The sequence below is a fragment of the Micromesistius poutassou genome (genome assembly GCF_964030765.1).
Source record: "Micromesistius poutassou genome assembly, chromosome: 11".
NCBI classification, from domain to species: Eukaryota; Metazoa; Chordata; class Actinopteri; order Gadiformes; family Gadidae; genus Micromesistius; species Micromesistius poutassou.
The window spans coordinates 15,772,248-15,791,220 of NC_140281.1; the positions used below are offsets into that span (position 1 = coordinate 15,772,248).

General features: G+C 48.8%; 2 protein-coding genes across 2 annotated transcripts; one reads left to right on the top strand and one right to left on the bottom strand.

Annotated features, from left to right (window-relative positions):
- Nucleotides 1–2: 2 nt before the first annotated feature.
- cdk13 (cyclin dependent kinase 13) lies at nucleotides 3–12,653 on the top strand. Its single transcript, XM_084475134.1, has 14 exons — nucleotides 3–2,062; nucleotides 3,876–4,436; nucleotides 4,594–4,761; nucleotides 5,141–5,280; nucleotides 5,404–5,574; nucleotides 6,070–6,259; nucleotides 6,527–6,583; nucleotides 7,320–7,421; nucleotides 7,840–7,917; nucleotides 8,266–8,382; nucleotides 8,642–8,773; nucleotides 9,200–9,396; nucleotides 9,884–10,483; nucleotides 11,018–12,653. The coding sequence occupies exons 1-14, from the start codon at nucleotides 936–938 to the stop codon at nucleotides 11,659–11,661; spliced, it is 4,284 nt and encodes a 1,427-aa protein (XP_084331260.1). The 5' UTR covers nucleotides 3–935; the 3' UTR covers nucleotides 11,662–12,653.
- A 4,364-nt stretch (nucleotides 12,654–17,017) lies between these two features.
- Nucleotides 17,018–18,092, bottom strand: LOC311355214 (uncharacterized protein). Its single transcript, XM_084474950.1, has 2 exons — nucleotides 18,006–18,092; nucleotides 17,018–17,896 (listed from the first exon to the last, which is right to left on the bottom strand). The coding sequence occupies exon 2, from the start codon at nucleotides 17,665–17,667 to the stop codon at nucleotides 17,242–17,244; it is 426 nt and encodes a 141-aa protein (XP_084331076.1). The 5' UTR covers nucleotides 17,668–17,896; nucleotides 18,006–18,092; the 3' UTR covers nucleotides 17,018–17,241.
- Between the last annotated feature and the right edge of the window lie 881 nt (nucleotides 18,093–18,973).

An 18,973-nucleotide genomic window follows, 5' to 3' on the forward strand; every position in this document is an offset into this window, starting at 1 on the left:
ACAGCAAATGCTAGCTACTTTGCGAACAAAGTTTACGATTTCTTTCTGTAAATCAAACATATTTATCAGACCCACTTGAACCTGAAATTGCTCTAAAACGCTTTGTCGGACGCCGTGGCTGCCAAACAGGAATACCGTCTCGATCGGATATGCGGACGCAGATGTGCTTTTGAATGGCATTGTTGTGCTGTATCTCGCCGGAGTGGACTTGAACTCCACGCCAGGAGAAAGAAAGGCTAGCTTAGCGGATGCTAACTGGCTCGCGACCTGCCACAGGCAACCTACAGCCAGCTCGCGTGCTACTCTACTTCCTGGTTGCACACTGGGAGCGTGTTATGGGAGCCGTGAAGAAGTTTGTGGACCGGGAGCATGTATTTTATTCACTTTAACTCCGCGTGAACGAATGGATTCTACGGTCTCTGTGTGCCGCGTCGTGGCGTGAGAAACCACTGTGTGTGAGAGATCTGGAAGCTCTTCGGGCCCTGAGTGGAGCGGAATGCGACTGTCTAGTTTGGGACACAATTGCTAGCTAGTGTGCGGCTAGCTAGCCGGATCAGCTAGCCGACAGCTTGTCCATGAAGCAGAGGTGCACAATGATTGTTTTGTTGTGTGTTTGACTCGACTTCTTGGTCAACTTGATTCGCAAACCGAGGCGATGCTGTTCCTGTGTAGAGAGTGTGGAGGAACATCGGTAGATCACTTCATAGGGTCAGCGGCTATCCTCCAGTGAGCTACTTTAGGAATGCTATCGCTAGGCTACCACTCGGCTACCTGGGTGGCTGTGTAATTGTTAATTTGCTGGAAGGTTAGCAGCTAGCTTGCTATACGGCTAGCCAAATGTTGTGCTACGTGCGTTGGGGAGTTTAGAGTGGGCAGAGACACTTCGGAGAACAACCCCACACAAGCCGTGAGTGTATCTTATATTTTCTAAATAAATGCCTAACACAGAGGTACTCCGGGAGGCTCGGGGGAGAAGCCCCTCTGCACAGAGGAATGCTAAGCGACAGGAGAGGCGCAGTAAACCTGGAGGCGGCGTGGAGCGAGAGGGGCACCGAGAGAAGAGGCGCTCGTCGGCGTCTCGGAAGAAGAAACGCCGACAGCCCAGGGACCCGCTGCCCGTCGGCACGTCGGAGCCGCCCGGCAGTGGACGGAAAGGCACTTTGGAGAGGGAGAGCGAGCTCCAGACTTTGGTGGAGTACGACGACGTGAGCTCGCAGTCGGAACGCTTCTCTGGGAGCCCGTCTCCCAAACTTGACCCGCATGCTGATCGACTCTCTGTCGACCGGCACAGCGAGAACGACTTCGAATACAACGGACCTGCGTCCCCTGGTCGGAGGCACCAGCGGGACAGGGACGCAGTGCTCCCGGCAAAAGACGCCCCGGCGGCCAGGGGCCTCTCAGATAGGACTAGGCCGGAGAAGGAGCCCCGAAGAAAGGAGCGACAGAGTCACGAACGGGACTCCTCAAAAGTTCGGGGTGGGGGTGCGTTGAGTGGCTCTAAAAACAGGGACTCTTCCAGGAGTAGTGACAGAAATGGTAAAAAGTCAGCGGCAGCCCAGCCGCCAGTGATCCCCACTGAGAAAAGGGACGTGAAACGACACAAAAGCGCAACGAGGTCTGACAGACCCGAGAAGGAACCGCCATCTGCGTATAGAGAAGCTCCACAGTCTTACCGGGATGACCGGGAAGAGGTAAGGGGTTATCGGAGGAGCCCCGTTTTAAAGTCGGAGAGCCCCTACGGTACTTCGTATCCTTATGGTTACCAGTCCCCCAGTGGGTACAACCAGTCGATCTCCAGGAGGAGCCCCACGTACGGCAACAAGAGGCTGTCCCCCAGCTCGGCGTACTACAACCGGGACCCAGATTTCTACCAGAGCTACGGCGCCTCCAAATCACCCAGCTCGTATCCGAGCAGCAAGAGGAAGCGGTCTCCGACCAGCCCTGCCACCTGGCGCAGGTCCCCCAGCTTTGGACGTCACAGTCCCTACGAACAGGGCGAGTTCGGCAACAGGAAGTCCCGGAGCCCGTACAGAAAGTCACGGAGTCCGAGTCCCGAAGTCAGGTGAGCAGCACTCTTGTGTAAGGTGCCTCTGTTTTAACCACCAGATCTGTGGTTAGGTCTGATGTTGATTAGCTCGATTCCAGAATCGAGTCCATTCATGTCTGGTCGGTAGACGGTAGCCTGATCTATCATTCACCTGGGTGAAATCTGCCACTTGGGATGTGTGATGGAAAAATCTACATGTTGTTTTATATTATAACTTAGGCCTTGTTCTTTCCTTCGCATATTGTCTTGCCATCCTGCCTTTCCCCAGAGTCGACTATTCATTGACCTTTGTACTTGATTCAGCCACCTCATAAGTAAGCGATGTCGTCAAAATGTTATCCCATGTGCTCTGGTCAGCTGTCCCACCTTCCTCCTTAGAATCAATGCCCTTGTGTTGTGGTCAGCGGTCCCACCTTCCCTTCTCTATGGGTCGCCGGCCTACCATCCTCAGAGTCAACCAATAGTATTAACCTTCGTACTTGGGTAAACGGGTCACAAAGGAGAAGACATCCCCCTAGGTACTCTTCTCCTTGATAAAAACATAGGCACCTCTGTGTCTTGGGTAAACATCACTTGAGTTGATTATTGACATCTGCAATATGGGGAGGATCTGAAACGGTATAAATAACCCTGTCAAACTGTATTCTGGACTCACTCTGCTAGAGAGGAGTCTAATGTATGCATGCATTAAACCTAGGATAATTGCTTTCCAATGTATTGTGTGCTTTTTTGCAGTGGGAAATCTCATCTGTCCTAGACGCAATATCTGTTAAAGGAAATTGCCACGACAGATGTCACTACAGGGTCGATTTCGAAGCTGCTTGTTGAACAGCTGTGGGGTAGAATAGGGGACCTTTTTAAATGTTTGACTGTCAGGGTTCCTCCATGGTTTCATGTCAATGTTAGTGCATTTGTATTAAGTCTCGCTTTACAAGACTTCCAGACGTATGGTGTCATCTAAATGAAAGTTATGCTGGGATCACATGGGATCAGGTGAACGGAAACGGACGAGATGCAATGATTTTGGAGTTTGTCTTCACACAGTAATAGAATAATTAACATAAGATGATAGACTCAATTAGAAAAAAACCTTTTGATCAGATTAGTTGCCGGCCTCTGACAGCCCCCCAGTGTAATTTACACTTCGTGGCGTGAGCGTAAATGACGCTCGCGCCACATTCTCCTCCTTAATGAAACAAACCTGGAGATAGTGAGCAACTTTGTTACACGAGCGAGCGACAGTTTTAAAACATTGAAAATGGATGTCATGAGCAATGCAGGTTTTTTTTACTATAATTTTTTCCACCAAATTTAACAGCGAAAGCATGGAGATTGTCCTCACTCTCGTTGTGCGAAGCTTTTGGATACTAACTTGTGAGTCTAGTATGATCTAGTTCAGAAGACGACCCATTCCTTCTAAATATGTTACTAGTTATGTATGGAATCCATTGCAATTTCTTCAGCCAATCCTGCAGATGTCGATTGCCGAATTCTTATAGCGAGTCCTGAATGCCTCGCTCAGCCAAATCAAATATACATTCCTAACACAACATACTATTGATTTGCTGCCAGCACCACTTTTCTGCCCGGGCTTGTGGAATTATCTGGTATGCTAGCAGCCTGGAAGCCCTCCCCGGCTAACGGGGATCATATCCAGAATTGTTTTGTTTAAAGAACACGCAGTTCACAGTTGTTTGTTTTAAAATGTTTTTAGGAAGTGTAGCCTTGAATGGGGCGCTGTCCTAACACAAACGTGCTGTCCAACTCCCTTCTTCTCCTCCCCTATTTCTGTCTGGGGTCAATAAAGAATGTCTTCTTACCTCGTTAGGCGTCCGGCGAGGTCCCGCAGCAGGAGCCCCTTTGCGTCGACACGACCCTCGCGGTCCCGTAGCCACCACCGCCACTCGCGTTCCCGCAGCCGGCCCTCCAGCCTCTCCCCCAGCACCATCACCTTCAAGACCAGCCTGGCAGCAGAGCTCAGCAAGCAGAAGAAGGCCAAGGCTGCCGAGGCCGCCGCCAAGGCCAAGACCTCCAGCAACGCCTCCACCCCCACCAAGAGCCACTCCACCTCTGCGGCCCACCAGCCCAGCCCCAAGACCAACCACCACACCTCCAGGAAGGGCCGGCCGCCCTCACCGCCACAACCTCCACAGGGGCCCAAGACGCCCCCGTCCAGCCAGCCCCAGTCTCCTGCCGAGCGGCCCGCCAAGAGGAGCGCGGAGCCCCCCAAGGAGCGAGAGAGGGAAGGGAAGGGGAAGGAGGACAAGAGGAAGGCACCGCCGGGGTTGATGAAGGACAAGGAGCGGAGCGCAACGGTCCCGGTCCTCGCTACACTGGCGTCTCTGCCACTACCACACGCGGTTCTCGAGCACATGGACAAAGGCGAAAGGTACACAGACGAGGCAGGGTCTTTGGTTGATGTCCTTACAGATTAACTAAACTCCAATCGTGTGTTTACCCAGTAAACTGTGAGGATGTGATGAAAGTGCTTCTGATTCCTCATTTGGTCCCTCTTCCCCAACTCTTTCCTTCTTCCAACCTCGTAGCCTGAAGGACGGCGCACTCTCAGGAAAGAAGAAGCTGGAACGTAAATCCCGCCAGCTTCTGACGGACCTTCCCCTTCCCCCCGAACTTCCCGCGGGCATCAGCTCCCCCGCCTCGACCCACAGCCCTGCCGAGGAGAAGAAGAACCAGCTCCCACGCCGCAGGCCTAAGTATGGTTCCACTACCTCTGCCCGTTCTAGTCTGCTCGCCGACAGTACATTGTTGTGATGGCCAAGATTGAGAGGTGAATGTCATGGAGGGCAGTGCACTGGAGTTGTTGTAAATGGTCAGCCTTCTGAAGGCTCTGGGACGGCCTTCAGAACTTTATACACACAAATCTGAATGGCTGCAGTCATTTGGCTTGGCGCTGAGAACGCTCGCCTTCCAATCCCTGGGTTTCCGTCACGTGGCACGTTTCTCCCCATGGCATGAGAAGTGGGTGTAGCACTGGTCTAACAGACCTCGTGGTTTTCCCCTTGAGAGTTAGGAACTCTTGTGTTTTAAGTATTTATTTATTTATTTATTTATGTATATCCCTCTCTTCACCAGGATCTGTGGATCCCGGTTTGGTGAGATCAAGGAGACGGAGATCGACTGGGGTAAACGATGCGTGGACAAGTTTGAGATCATCGGAATCACGGGGGAAGGCACATATGGCCAGGTGTACAAAGCTAAGGACAAGGACACGGGTAACGCACAGATTCCTCTTTTGACTCGTAATCTAATTCCAACCTACTTGTGCAAAACATTTCTTCCCATGCCCTGTATGCGTTTGAGTGTTTCTTGACGTTGGCCTCCCTCTGGTTCCCCAGCCGAGATGGTGGCTCTGAAGAAGGTTCGTCTGGACAACGAGAAGGAGGGCTTCCCCATCACTGCCATCAGGGAGATCAAGATCCTCCGACAGCTCAACCACAAGAGCATCATCAACATGAAGGAGATCGTCACGGACAAGGAGGACGCCCTGGACTTCAAGAACGACAAAGGTATCGGGTGGGGCCCCCAATAGGTGGAATGTTATTGTGTTCACACACTCAGATGTTGGCGCTCCACTGCTTGGTATAAAAGCATGACTGGAGACGAGGTCCTGATGGCGCAGGTAGTGGCCTTCTTTCTCAAGTACCCTGTTCACTAGACCAGTGGGTTCCAGCTAGGGGAACATATAGCCTAAGGAGTACATGAGCAGGCCCCAGGGGTTAGCGTTAATTTTTTGATTTTACTGTTATCCATACACGAGAAAGATTACTGTAACGTATGAGTATGTTGAGTTGAATATTGTGTTCATTTTTAGCTGATGGATAAAGCTAGCATCTAGCCTAATCATTACACCATGATGATAGTAGAATATCAGTATAAAGGAGAACGTTCAGCGGTAACGGTGGAGGCGTTCATAACACTGCCCATGACCAGCTTGTGTGCTGCCTTTCGATGCACGGTGGCCAACACTTGCTCTACGTCTGCCCCCTCCCCCCCAAATACAGGTGCGTTCTACCTGGTGTTTGAGTACATGGACCATGACTTGATGGGGCTGCTGGAGTCCGGCCTGGTCCACTTTAATGAGAACCACATCAAGTCGTTCATGAGGCAGCTGCTGGAGGGGCTGGACTACTGCCACAAGAAGAACTTCCTGCACCGAGACATCAAGTGCTCCAACATCCTCCTCAACAACAAGTGAGTCCAGATAGCGTCCCACCAGAGAACCAAAGTGGGGTTTAATGGTCTTTCTTTAATTTGAAGGAGGATGGCGTTATTAGGGTATTATCCAGAGAGCCAACGGTTTTTAGATGCTTGTCATTTAGGAGAAGTAGTGTGTCTCGTTCTAGGATACAGACTCTGGGGTTAGAACCTGGTCTCTTTCGGTCCGGAGCAACCTACATTTATATTATCAAAGTTATTATCTTTTTTTTTTAATCAGTTTCTATTTTCTATGTACATCAGGGGTCAAATCAAGCTGGCGGATTTCGGTCTTGCTCGACTGTACAACTCAGAAGAGAGGTGAGTACTGTGCCCTGCTGTGAGTACTGTGCCCTCGCTCTCAATCCCATTGTTTTGGGTTTACGTAGAAATGCCCCACAACCCCTTCCAAGGGGAGTTCCAGCACCTTAGTGCCTCAGGAGAATAACACAGAAAGGGCCTCACACCCCAAAATTGTACCTTTGCATTTACCTTGCGAGGCAGCTGGATTCTCGAGTTCCCGATCATGCAAGCATCCACAAGCGGACCAATCAGCGTCCTATCAGAAACTACCGGAGACGTGATGGAGAGATGGTACATCCAATCACCTGCAAAGTATTTTTAGAAAGTGCCTGCCCTTCTCGAAACAGATTCCAAGGGGGACTTCCCAGATGGTTCTGTTTAACATACCATCTGGCACGTCATAGCAGTGTGCAGAACGCATACTTCACGAAATTAACCGATATTGATTATCTGAGAAATAAAAGCTATTGCATCCGAAATATGAACAATATCTTATGGGCCCACACATCAGATGTCCCTGGACTAGTTTTGTAAAAATCGTGAATGTACTTGGGGTGGTCAATAACATGTTGACATGCCCCTGTGTAGGGGGTTGGAACTCTCTAGCAACTACACTCTCCTCTCCTCCCCCATGGCGACCGTACCACGACCCTGTCCTCAAGGACTGGGCTCCTGCTCAGTGTGTCCTGGGAGCCGCTCCACAGGGTCTCCTCTAAGCCATCAAGACTAAGTGTGTGTGTTGGGTTTGTTTCAGCCGACCGTATACCAACAAGGTGATCACCCTGTGGTACCGCCCCCCCGAGCTGCTGCTGGGGGAGGAGCGCTACACGCCGGCCATCGACGTCTGGAGCTGTGGGTAAGAACCGCACCAACCCTCCGCCCCACAACCTCCTCCTGTTTTAAAAGGCTGAACCAGCGTAAAGGACACGTCTAATACATATGAGCTTGTAACTCGGTACCTAATGTTGACCACAATAATGGTGATGGGTGGAAATGTGATGCTTTGTTGTCATCCATTTTAATTCTCAAATAATATATTGGGTATTAACATCAACTAAAAATTACCTACACGATTACCTACCGATATCCAACTATTGTTGGATATCAATCATTCATCTGGACACTCCCGTTTGTGATGTCACTAATGGTGAGGTTGAAATATGTCTATGTAATGGCTAATCAACATCCCACCTGCTCGTAAAAAAGGGGCGCTTTAGTCCACCATTGTTCATGGTGCTCGATGCTCACATCCCTCTTCTTTGTGTGTTTTCTAGATGTATTCTGGGGGAACTGTTCATTAAGAAGCCCATCTTCCAAGCCAACCAGGAGCTGGCCCAGCTGGAGCTCATCAGGTACGTGAGAGCACCGGAGACATTCCCATGCGTTCAGTTGCTGAGTTGCTTTAGGCTGAAGTGGTCCCAATCATAAAATCTCTTTCCTGAGATGTGTGAACCTCACACAATCTGATATTTTCAAACTAGACCACTTTTAAAATTCAGACCACTTTCATACAGGTTTTGAAATCTGTTTGACCTTATATGTGGTTTTACATCTAGTTCAACGTCAGATTTCTGATCACAATTTAAACAGTTAGGCAATAGATCAGATCTGAGTTAAACTTGTGCACCACCAAAAGCAACACCTGACTGATGATGTATCCCCACTCTATAAGTAATCACCTTCTCTCTCTTGTCTCCCAGCCGTATCTGTGGCAGCCCCTGTCCTGCCGTGTGGCCAGATGTGATCAAACTTCCCTTCTTCAACACCATGAAACCAAAGAAACAGTACCGCAGGCGCCTACGCGAGGAGTTTGCCTTGTAAGAAACCATTCTTAAATATATCATCCTACTATACTGGTCTGACAGGCTGTGCCAGATGTAGGATGGGTGGATCAGCCTCCGGTCTGTTGGTCTGAACGGTCTGTTGTACATCTGGTTGGACACGCCCACTCGTGATGTCACAAGTGGGACATCACAAGGGAACAGCTCATCAATGTCCCACGGTGATGGATGTTGAGGCTCTTTTTTTTATTTTATTTTTTTTTTTACAAATGGTCCTTCCCCTCTCCCCTCTCAGCATCCCTCCCTCGGCGCTGGACCTGTTCGACCACATGTTGAACCTGGACCCCAGCAAACGCTGCACGGCGGAGCAGGCACTGGGCAGCGAGTTCCTGAAGGACGTGGACCCCGACAAGATGCCCCCCCCAGAGTACGCCTCATACACCTCTGTAGTCTCACACCGTAGAGGGGAAGGAGAGGGGTTATGCTGGGTTTGATGCCCAGAACGGCGACCCAGTTCTCTTTTGAGATTGAGCGACTTGTATACAACAATACCACTTTTAAGTTATTTATATCATTCATTTATATTGTATTCTAACTTATGTTTAAGTTATTTGCATGAATCCTCTTTTTGTATGTACAGCGATATACAAGTATTTGTATGTTTCAATCAAAACGAGGAAACGATGACCATAGAAATCGGTTAAATAAAAAGAAGAAACAAGCTAAAGTCACAGAAACAGGAAAGGAAAAAAATGACAGGAGATATAGATGGTTGAGAACATTAAATTTGTCCGTTCTGCAGCCCCACAGGTCAAAGTAATTAATGATCTCTCTACTGTCCGTCCGTCCACAGCCTCCCCCTCTGGCAGGACTGCCACGAGCTCTGGAGCAAGAAGCGCCGGCGTCAGAAGCAGATGCCCGAGGAGCCGGCGGCCCCCAAGGCCCCGCGCAAGGAGCTGGGCCTGGACGACAGCCGCAGCAACACACCCCAGGGCTTCCCCGCACCCGGGCCCCTCAAGGCCCCTGCCGTGGCCGCCTCCGTGCTGCTGGGTGAGGGCCCGAACACACACACACACACACACACACACACACACACACACACACACACACACACACACACACACACACACACACACACACACACCACCCCCACCCCCCCCCCCCCATCACTGTGTGGTTTCACGTTCGTTAGACTGGGGCAGGATAGCGGAGAGGGTTAAGGTGTTTGACTCTCAGCACACGAAATCTGGGTTCAAACCCCGCTGGCTGTTATTCAATTTTATATTGCGGTTATCCAAACTGGCTGAGTGGGTGAGTGTCAGTTGAGTTGGCCATCAATCGGTCTCACTGTAAAGAACACGAAATATTGATTTTTAACACATAATATTGACTTCAAACAACCTATCCTTGTATGCTATTATCTAAAGGGACTTGATTTAAGCATCACGACACCAACCTAGGAACCCTATTGAGTTTGAATGTTTTGAAGACGTTTGACGATCGTCCTTTTCGCGCTCTCTCTCTCTCCGCCCTGCAGACCCCAAGGGCCCCAGCTCCCAGCTCACCCAGGAGCAGCTGGCTGTCCTCCTCAACCTCCTCGGCCAGCCCAAGGGTGCCGTCAACCCCGCCCAGTTCGTCCAAGCCATGAGTTCAAAGGTCAACCAGGAGACCCTGCAGCAGCTGTCCAAAGCCCTAGCGCCGGGCGACACCCCCGCCGAGCCGGCCCTTCCCCCTCCTCCTCCCCCCCCTCCTCAGAGCCTCCCCGTCAAGCCTCCGCAGTCCTCCTCCTCCTGCGGTCCGGGCGGGATGCCCCGCACGCCCCCGCTGCCCAAGCTCCCGTCAACTCCGCCCCCCCCCTCCTCCTCCTCCTCCTCCTCCTCGGCGGCGGCGGCCCCGGAGGGAGAGGCGGCGGCGGCCACGCAGACGGCCATGACCATGCTGCTGGCCCAGCTCCTCCAGGCCCAGCAGGGGGCCTCCAGGCCCGAGCACCCCGGGGAGGGGGCGGAGCCACAGGAGGGCACCACCCTCTCCTCCTCTTCTTCCTCCACCAACTCCACGGTGGGAGGTGCCGGGACGGCCGCGCCGCCTACCTCACAGGACGCTAAGCGGCCCCCGGAGCCCAGTCCCGTCTCCCCAGGTACTGATGATGTTGATGATGATGATGATGATAAGTTTTATTTATAGGGCGCTTTTCTAATTCTCTAAAATATTTGTAAAAAAATAAAGGTCGTTTTGAGGAAGAGCCAGGGGATTGCGTTCTTTGAACTTGGAATAACCCACACATGCGCGTGGAATTATTAAATTAATAATAAACTTGGATTAACCAAGTATTTATAGCGGATTGTACTTAAGTCAATATTGACTTAAGGTATGAAATACAGTTATCTCATATGACAAACCTTAAATATGCACGTTATTTGCCCCTCCAGTTGGTTATTTCCTCATGTCGGTTTTAATTCAGCAAGCACTTTAATGCACAAGAGACTTCCAGTGAAATCAGACATGGTTCAGCAGAAGGTAGGAGGCCTCTTGCTAAGGGCTGCCTCGGCCGACTGGGCAACTACAGCCAAAAGGCAGCCCCCCTCGTTAACCAGTAGTTTACCATTGCACCAAAGTTCATGTCTTTACCCAAACTCTTGCAGTAACATGAAACGTCTCCCTTGTTTTCCAGCGTCTGAGGTGGGGGCCATGCCGATCCTCCCTCCAGACCAGAGACCCCCCGAGCCCCCGGAGCCCCCTCCTCACGCTGACCTGGACTACCGTCAGGCCCCCCCCGACCCGAAGACCACCCAGCCCACACCCCCGGTCAACTCCGCCGGGGGTGGTGGTGGAGGTGCCGCCGCCCCGCCCCCCTTCGCCCCCGCAGGGTTCGCCGACAGCTACATGGGTCACATGATGGGCGGGGGTCTGCCGCTCCACGCCCTGCGGGAAGTGTTCAGCGGCGCCGCCCCTCCCCACTCAGGCCCCGCCTCCTCCTCCTGCAACACAGCCCTGTCGTTGTCGTCGGCTGGAGGGGCCCCGATGGGGGTCCGCCCGGAGCCCTACCCCCAGAACCCCGCCGGGCCCCCGGGGGGCATGGTGTTCACTGGGGACAAGGACCACCGTTTTGAGTACAACCACAGCCCCGGGGAGGGGCCTCCCTGCCCCCTCCCCCCCCACCTGTACAACCACGCCATGGGCCGGCCCGACGGCCCGCACGCCCAGGCCTGGGGCTCCCCCTCCCAGGCCGGGGCACCTCCCCCTTCCTTGCCCCTTGGCTATGTCCCGCACGTGAACTCAACGGCCGCCATCAGGGGGCGGGGGCTGCCGTTCTGATTGGACAAGAGGGGAGAGTGAAGGGTGGGAGACATCCAGGCAGCAGGGATTTGATTGAATGGAAAATGAGGAGGACTCGACCAGAGCACATGGAGCCTCTGAGGCGCGTGGCGATGGATCCTTGATTTGTATTAACTTAAAGGCGGCGTCGTGTTCCTCCTCCCGCAGACACACAGACGAGCTTTTCTTGCTCGTACCATTTTCATATTTTTTTGTAATCTATTCTGCTGTCTTTTAAATTAAACTTTTACCTACATTGAGTGTACATTTACCATGCCAGGTATATTTTAAACCTCTCTAATTGCCCAGGGGCCGACTAGTATTAAACGTTTTGCACTACTTACCCAAGTAGGCAGAGAACTATTTTAGGTATGGAAGAACTGGAACAAGGTGAGGTGACCCAATGACGAGTTCCTCTCCCTTTGGGGACGCAGCCTTCAAGGCGACCTGCGGTCTCTGTATGGATCCACTCCACGGTTCAGGGCGGCAGGTTCAGAATCAAGTGCAAGCGAAGGCCCAAAACGACTGTGCGATCGGCTTCCAATAAGCAGAGCCCAGCCCTGCCCCGCCCATCAGAGTCCAACAATGACGCTGCTTATTTTTATTTTTTTGAACCGGAGAGAGTGGAGGACAAGGTGATCAACAATGAGTTCTGGTCATGCTATTAGTGGGAGTCAAACTAACCGTCAAGTGTGACGGCACATCGTGAAGGAGCTGCCCACCCAGTTGGGGGATGGGCTCTGAAACAAATTTCTGTCTGGTCCAGCGGCGATAGGGCAACAGCAGCACTTGGGACCACTTGGAAGAACCAGTGGCTGCTGTAGGACTCGATGGAGTAGGGCTGGATTTGTACTGGTTTTGGACTCTGTTGTAAGTGGACCCAACACATGAATTATGACTTCCAGACGGACAAACAGGCAATGAAAGGTTTTTGTTTTTTACTAAAAATGTTTGTCCCTCCCCTGCCCTACCTCTTCCCTTCTTGGCAAATGTTTATTAAAGAAATGCCAACGACGTTCTGTGGAAGTGCATTTACTCAAGCATCATTTTGGGGGACGATTTATTGCGTGGAATCAGATGAACCAGGCAAATGGTATGAAAATAATTGAGTATTCTCACATCTAGTGATCAATGGTGTTTAGCAACATTTCCTAGGATATATATATATTATAGGATACAATATATTAACCAAAATATTGTAAAAAAAAAAAAACATTTAAACAAAGTCTACCAGAGGGCTATTCCATCAACCAGGCTAAGCGCAAAGCCGGGCTTCTTTCGCTTAGCCGGGCTTCTTTCAGCTAGAGCTGCGTTCCATGAACGTAACACCCCCTACTCACTGTACACATCCGTCGACAAATCTCACTTGACTTTGCATGGGACACTCCCGAAATGCATTGTGGGTCCGTCCGTCAAATCGTCTCTTGCGTCCAAAAGTTGAGAAAAGTTTAACTTTTCAGGCAGCGACTGATCCGTCACCCAATCAGATCGCGTTATACACACGTTATACGCAGATCGTGTTTTACCCCATGCGTCGGACACGCCCACTCTCTTCCGTCGACGGACGTGAGAGGAGCAAGAGGCGTAAGGGAATCTCATGGCAACCAGTAACCATGGCAACTTATCCGACCAAACAGGCTAACTTGAGCGGTGTTTCAGAGAAATCTATCTGTCAGCAACAATTGTACCATCAGAAGGTTTCGCCAAGCCTAGTCCTCAAAATTTTGTCATAAATGTTGCTTACATATATGAAGTAGGCTAAAAACACAGGGGCGGACCGTACTGTTAGGCAAACCAGGCACTTGCCTGAAATAATTCAATGAATTGCTATCTATTGTTACTGTGGCTATTTTTTCAACACATTTTTACACAAATCTATATTATCGCGTAATCAGGAATCAGCGGCTGGGTGAATGGTTTAGCACAGTGGTTCTCAAACTTTTTACCATGAGTACCACCTTAGAAATGATTTGGCTCTCCAAGTACCACCGGAATTAAAATAAAGTTTACAAAGAAGGCATTAATATTAATAATATGATTTATTATTCACATAACTTTACTTGACTGAAGCAACCAACTGTAGACTCTATGTAAACTCATGTATTGTATTTAAACACTTGCAACGAGACAATACTAACAACAGGTCAGAATATAATGCTTAGGTTTGAAGGAGAATGTAGCCTACTCAGGCACAAATTGAAAATTAAGAATAGTAGTAGTAGCAATTCGCTGGAGCTTAGTTTGTTTAGATCCCGCTAGTTGGATACATTGCATTCTTTCGTAGTGGCGACTTCTCGACTGCAAGGGAAGCTCGGCTTCACCTAAAATTTCGAAAATTAAATGGTCAGATATATACTGTTGTTAACATTTCATTGATTAAAAATGTGTTAGAACACGTCCATCTCGAAGACGAGCTGTTCTTTCCCAAATAATTTAACCAATCATTTACCCTAAAACTAGATTTTGTTTTGGAAGCCTGGAATATACTTTGCTCGAATGTATTATTGTTATTATTATTTTAACGCATGGCATAGCCTACTATACTTCATTCATGTTCATTCATGCAGCCCTATGGAAAAAAAATGTTTCCACAATCCACACGCTATTTCTATGCAGTTTCACACGTATGAATAATCTTTGACATCATAATATTTAACATGCAAGTGTAGTGGTGCCTGGTTGCTGCGGGGGAAGATCAGCTTTGCGCCGGGTGCAAACTAGCAACGACACATGCGTCGGTGTAGAAAGTCAATTGCACCGGGCGCAAGATAGGGCCCTTCTTCTGTTTGGCGCACATGGCTAATTTGCAGAAAAAGGTACACCCTTATCAAAAGCAATATCATCATAGCACATTAGGTTATCTTGCGTCCATGTTGGCCTAGTCCATTATTCAACCAACTATTCTAATTACAACAGTTACAGCGAACATGTTAAGGTAAATTCATCATTGATAGCCTACCACATAGACGATCTCTTAAGACCAGTTCAGACCGAAGATTCGCGACGCAACGAGACTCTTTTGGGACGTCGCAGGGGAAAAGTTGCAGCTGTGTGAACTGGTCGTCGCAAGGCGGCTGATGCCGTTCCAAGGAGTCCCCAAAGATTGAACATGTCAAATCGCCAGGTCCAGTTTTAGAACGCAACGATGTGGCTATTTCTCTTCAGCCAATCAGGACACAGCACAACAATTTAGGCTTATACAAGTTGTAGATGCTAACGGTATTATCTTTGGTTTTACACCGCACTTATTTAACATGCCCTGCAAATATATAAATCAGTGTTCGAATTACGTGGGAGCCAGAGGGAACCGAGCTTCCAAAAAGGCAAAGTCAAAAAACTGAGGGGTCTCATATCTGAAGGTGTCTGCCATATTTGGCATTGTAATTTCATCTTAAACAACACTCATCCATCCCTGTGCAGTCTCTTACCATTAAAGATGTTAGATTAAAATATAGGCTAGCCTACTATACGTCACGTAGACTGACTCACCGGGTTGCCTTAATTACATCGGTCGCATTTGTCAGGTGAAAACTAAATGTCAAGGGAAAGAGGCGGTGGTTGAAAAAAGTATTTCGATCGCTTATTAAGTTCACTCGTGGCGTGTAATGATTTATTCGTTTCCCTGTATCATTTCCTTAATTTAGAAGACAGTTAAAAAATAATAATAACAAAATAATAATTATAAAAAAAATGATATAAAAAAATTCTATAAAAAAAAAATTATGAAAAAAAAATTCTATAAAAAAAAAATTATGAAAAAAAAATTCTATAAAAAAAAAATTCTATAAAAAAAATTCTATAAAAAAAATTATAAATTAAAAATATAAAAAAAAAAAAAATAGGACCTGCGCACAAATGTTTTTTTTTGGACCTGTGCGCGCATCTTTTTTTTTGGATCTGCGCGCGCATCTTTCTTTTGGACATGCGCACGCGCATCTTTTTTTGGACCTGCGCGCGCATGTCCAAAAAAAGATGCGCGTGCGCATGTCCAAAAAAAAGATGCGCGCGCAGGTCCAAAAAAAGATGCGCGTGCGCATGTCCAAAAAAAGATGCGCGTGCGCATGTCCAAAAAAAAGATGCGCGCGCAGATCCCAAAAAAAAGATGCGCGCGCAGGTCCAAAAAAAAACTTTTGTGCGCAGGTCCAATTTTTTTTTTATATAATTTTTTTTAGATCATTTTTTTTTAAATAATTTTTTTCATATAATTTTTTTTTCAGAATTTTCTTTTTATATAATTTTTTAAATATAATTATTTTTTATATAATTATTTTTTCATATTTTTTTAATATCATTTTTTGTTCATATTTTTTTAATATGACTCCCACGTAATTCGATTTATACATTTCAGAGCTGCCAACTTGCACGGTTTCACCGTGACACACGTTTTTGCCTGCTGACACACGCCCCCCCCCCCCCAACTGGTCGTAGGAGACCATTCGGGAACCATGCCTATGTAGGTAAACAAATGATAGGCTACGTCTAAACGTAGGAGTCTTTGTAGCGCGTTAAGACTGGACGTTATCGGGAAACCGGGCCCAAAGCTCTTCTGACTGCTCAGATTCCACAAGATGGATCATATCTGAAGCTGACTGGTTCCATGTTAAACACACAACATAAAGCATGTCAAATGTAAGTAACATAATTAATATACCTTTCCCATATCTGACCAAACTCTGTCTCTGGGACTTGCTGGTGGTTGACTGGTGTGCATTTAGTTATGGTCAACATTATGACAGCCTCTAAACACGCTTCAGTAAAGATATGACTATACAAGCTATAGTTATAGTAGGCACACAAAATATTACATATGCGTGTCCAGAAAAACGTGAGATTTCAAGACAGTTGACAGATAAACGGCCATCATTGGATCAAATCAATATTTAATATCGCATCCATCAATCATGAAAAACAAATTTAAAAGCTACTGAATAGTAAAAAAAATAATAAGCATGGAGTTTAGTGAGATTACTTCCAACGTGAATGATTCCTCTGCTTGGTCCTCCATTCGAGAACTTGATTAGCAGAATATAACCACAAGGTGTTGCAGTAGACTGTTTTATAGGCCTATTACAAGAATAAGCAGACTGTAAAGCACTGAAAACTACCAGCTTATATCAGAGGCACAATGGTAGTCTCCTATACTATATTCAATCTCCCTCCAAGTTGGAACTTGCAAACGCACAGCATGAAAGTAAATGAGACCAAAGTCTATAGGCTTTACAGATTTACAAGCCAAAAACTTTTTTATTTGAACAGAGGTTGAGCAGACTCATAAGGAAATTAAGGTAAAACATTAACAATCGGTTCCTTTGACAGCCACTTATCAATATGGTTAGTCGAGTTTGGTTAACTCGCCTTCACTTGACTTAACATCATGGAAGTAAATAAACCAACCCACTTAGAAGACCATGAAGAAACATCTCCACATTTATTCTGAACCTGCCTTCCATTCATCTTTGAGGTTTCTGCTACTGCAGTGTTTCAACCAGTTGTGTGTTGTGTTGTGTGTGTTCATATAAACCAACAGAATTCAGGCTGACAAGACCAACAGCTCAGCTCTGTAGCGGTAACCGTGTCGCTCTACTGCTTGCGTTTCCCTTTCCTCTGTTTGATGGTGAAGAGGTTTTCGTCGGCGGGGTACATGTCTGCGCCGCCGCCTTTAGATGACCTCTTCTTCTTCCCGCCGGCCCTCTTCCCCGCCCCACAGCCGCCGTACAGCTGCTGCGGGGTGTAGGACTCGCGCTTGAAGGGCGACGTGCGCGGCTCCGTCGCCGCCGCTCCCCAGTTCAGCCGGTTGGGGTTCTTCTTGTTCCTGCTCTTCTTCGCCGCCTTCTCTTCCCCGCCCTGGAAGCACTCCTCCTCGTAGAACGTGCGTTTCTGTGGTGTGGCGGCGCCGGCGGTGGAGGAGGAGGAGGAGGGCGGAGCCTTGGTGGCGGGGACGTCATGCTTGGGCTTCCACTGGTTGGCGGCGCCGCTGACGGGCATCGGCTTCAGCTTGGCGGACATCTTGGTCTTGAAGACGACGGCCGGCCAGCGGGGCGTGGGTGTGGGTGGGGCTGGAGCCGGGCGTGGGGACCCTGGCGGAGGAGGGACGGGTGTTGGCGTTCTCCTGCTGCCGGTGGTGGTTCTTCTTCTTGTAGTCGTGGTAGTGGCTGGTCCTCTGCCCCTTCTTCGGTGGTCCCGGGGCGGTGGGGGGGTTTGGGTGTGGTGCCGAGCAGGCCGGCTTCCTCAAGTTCTGGACGGGGGGGAATAGTACATAAAATCACAACGTTATTCAGTGGCATTCTGAAACTAGTGGGGTCAGGGTGCTGTGTGTCAGAGGAGAAGAGAGAGACAGAGCTTACCTTTGACCTTCCACTTCACTCTGTGCTCCCTCTGGTTGAAATTGACTGGAGTGTCGTAGTGATTGATGAAGGGCGTGCTGGGGTAGGTCCCATTACACATCCGACGCTGTGTACATGCCTGAGACACACACAAACACCTAATACTGATCTTGCAAAAAGGGCACACGCTCGCTATATTTTTTGATAATATTCATCTTTAGATCATAAATTTGATTCATTATTTGCTTTGGAGAAAATGAAGAAAGGGAGAGCAGGGTAAAGAGATAGAGGGAGGGACAAGAGGAGAGGATGCTGCGGTGCAAACTGAAGCGGCGACTCACGTGGCTTAAGTGGCCCTTTCTGGAGCAGTTGTAGTAGTAGGCGGGCGTCCTGCCCTGGTCCAGGGGAGAGAGACAGAGAGCAGGGGAGAGAGACAGGGAGCAGGGGAGAGAGAAGACGCACATGAATAATCACAAAAAAAAGGAAAGCCTATCAGAACGACACCACACTGCCTGTCAGCGACAACACCCCTCCAGCGTCAGCGTGTTTAAAAGTGACATGTTATACCACTAGGTGTGAATGCGATTAGCCGTTGCAAGCAGTTTGAACAAGTGGGCGTGTCCACCTAGATACACGCGCTGGATAGATCAGTCTACCATCGTACATCTAGGTGCACACGCCCACTTGTGATTTTTAAAAACGGCTCGTAAGGGCTAATCCCACTCCCACCTGGTGGTATAATATGTCACCTTTAAGAGCAGGATGCTGGGAGTCCCACAGCAGGTTAGCCCTCTGCCGCTGTCACCCGATAGCCTCCATTAATATTTCACATCAATGACATCGTGTGACGAACATCTGCTTTCTGAAAAAAAGGCCTACTAGTAAACTAGGCCTAGGCTATTCACATGAAATAAAACAAAACATTGAGACCATTCCACAAAGCACACTGGGTAATAACAAATTCAACCCAATGGACTTGTGGTAAAACC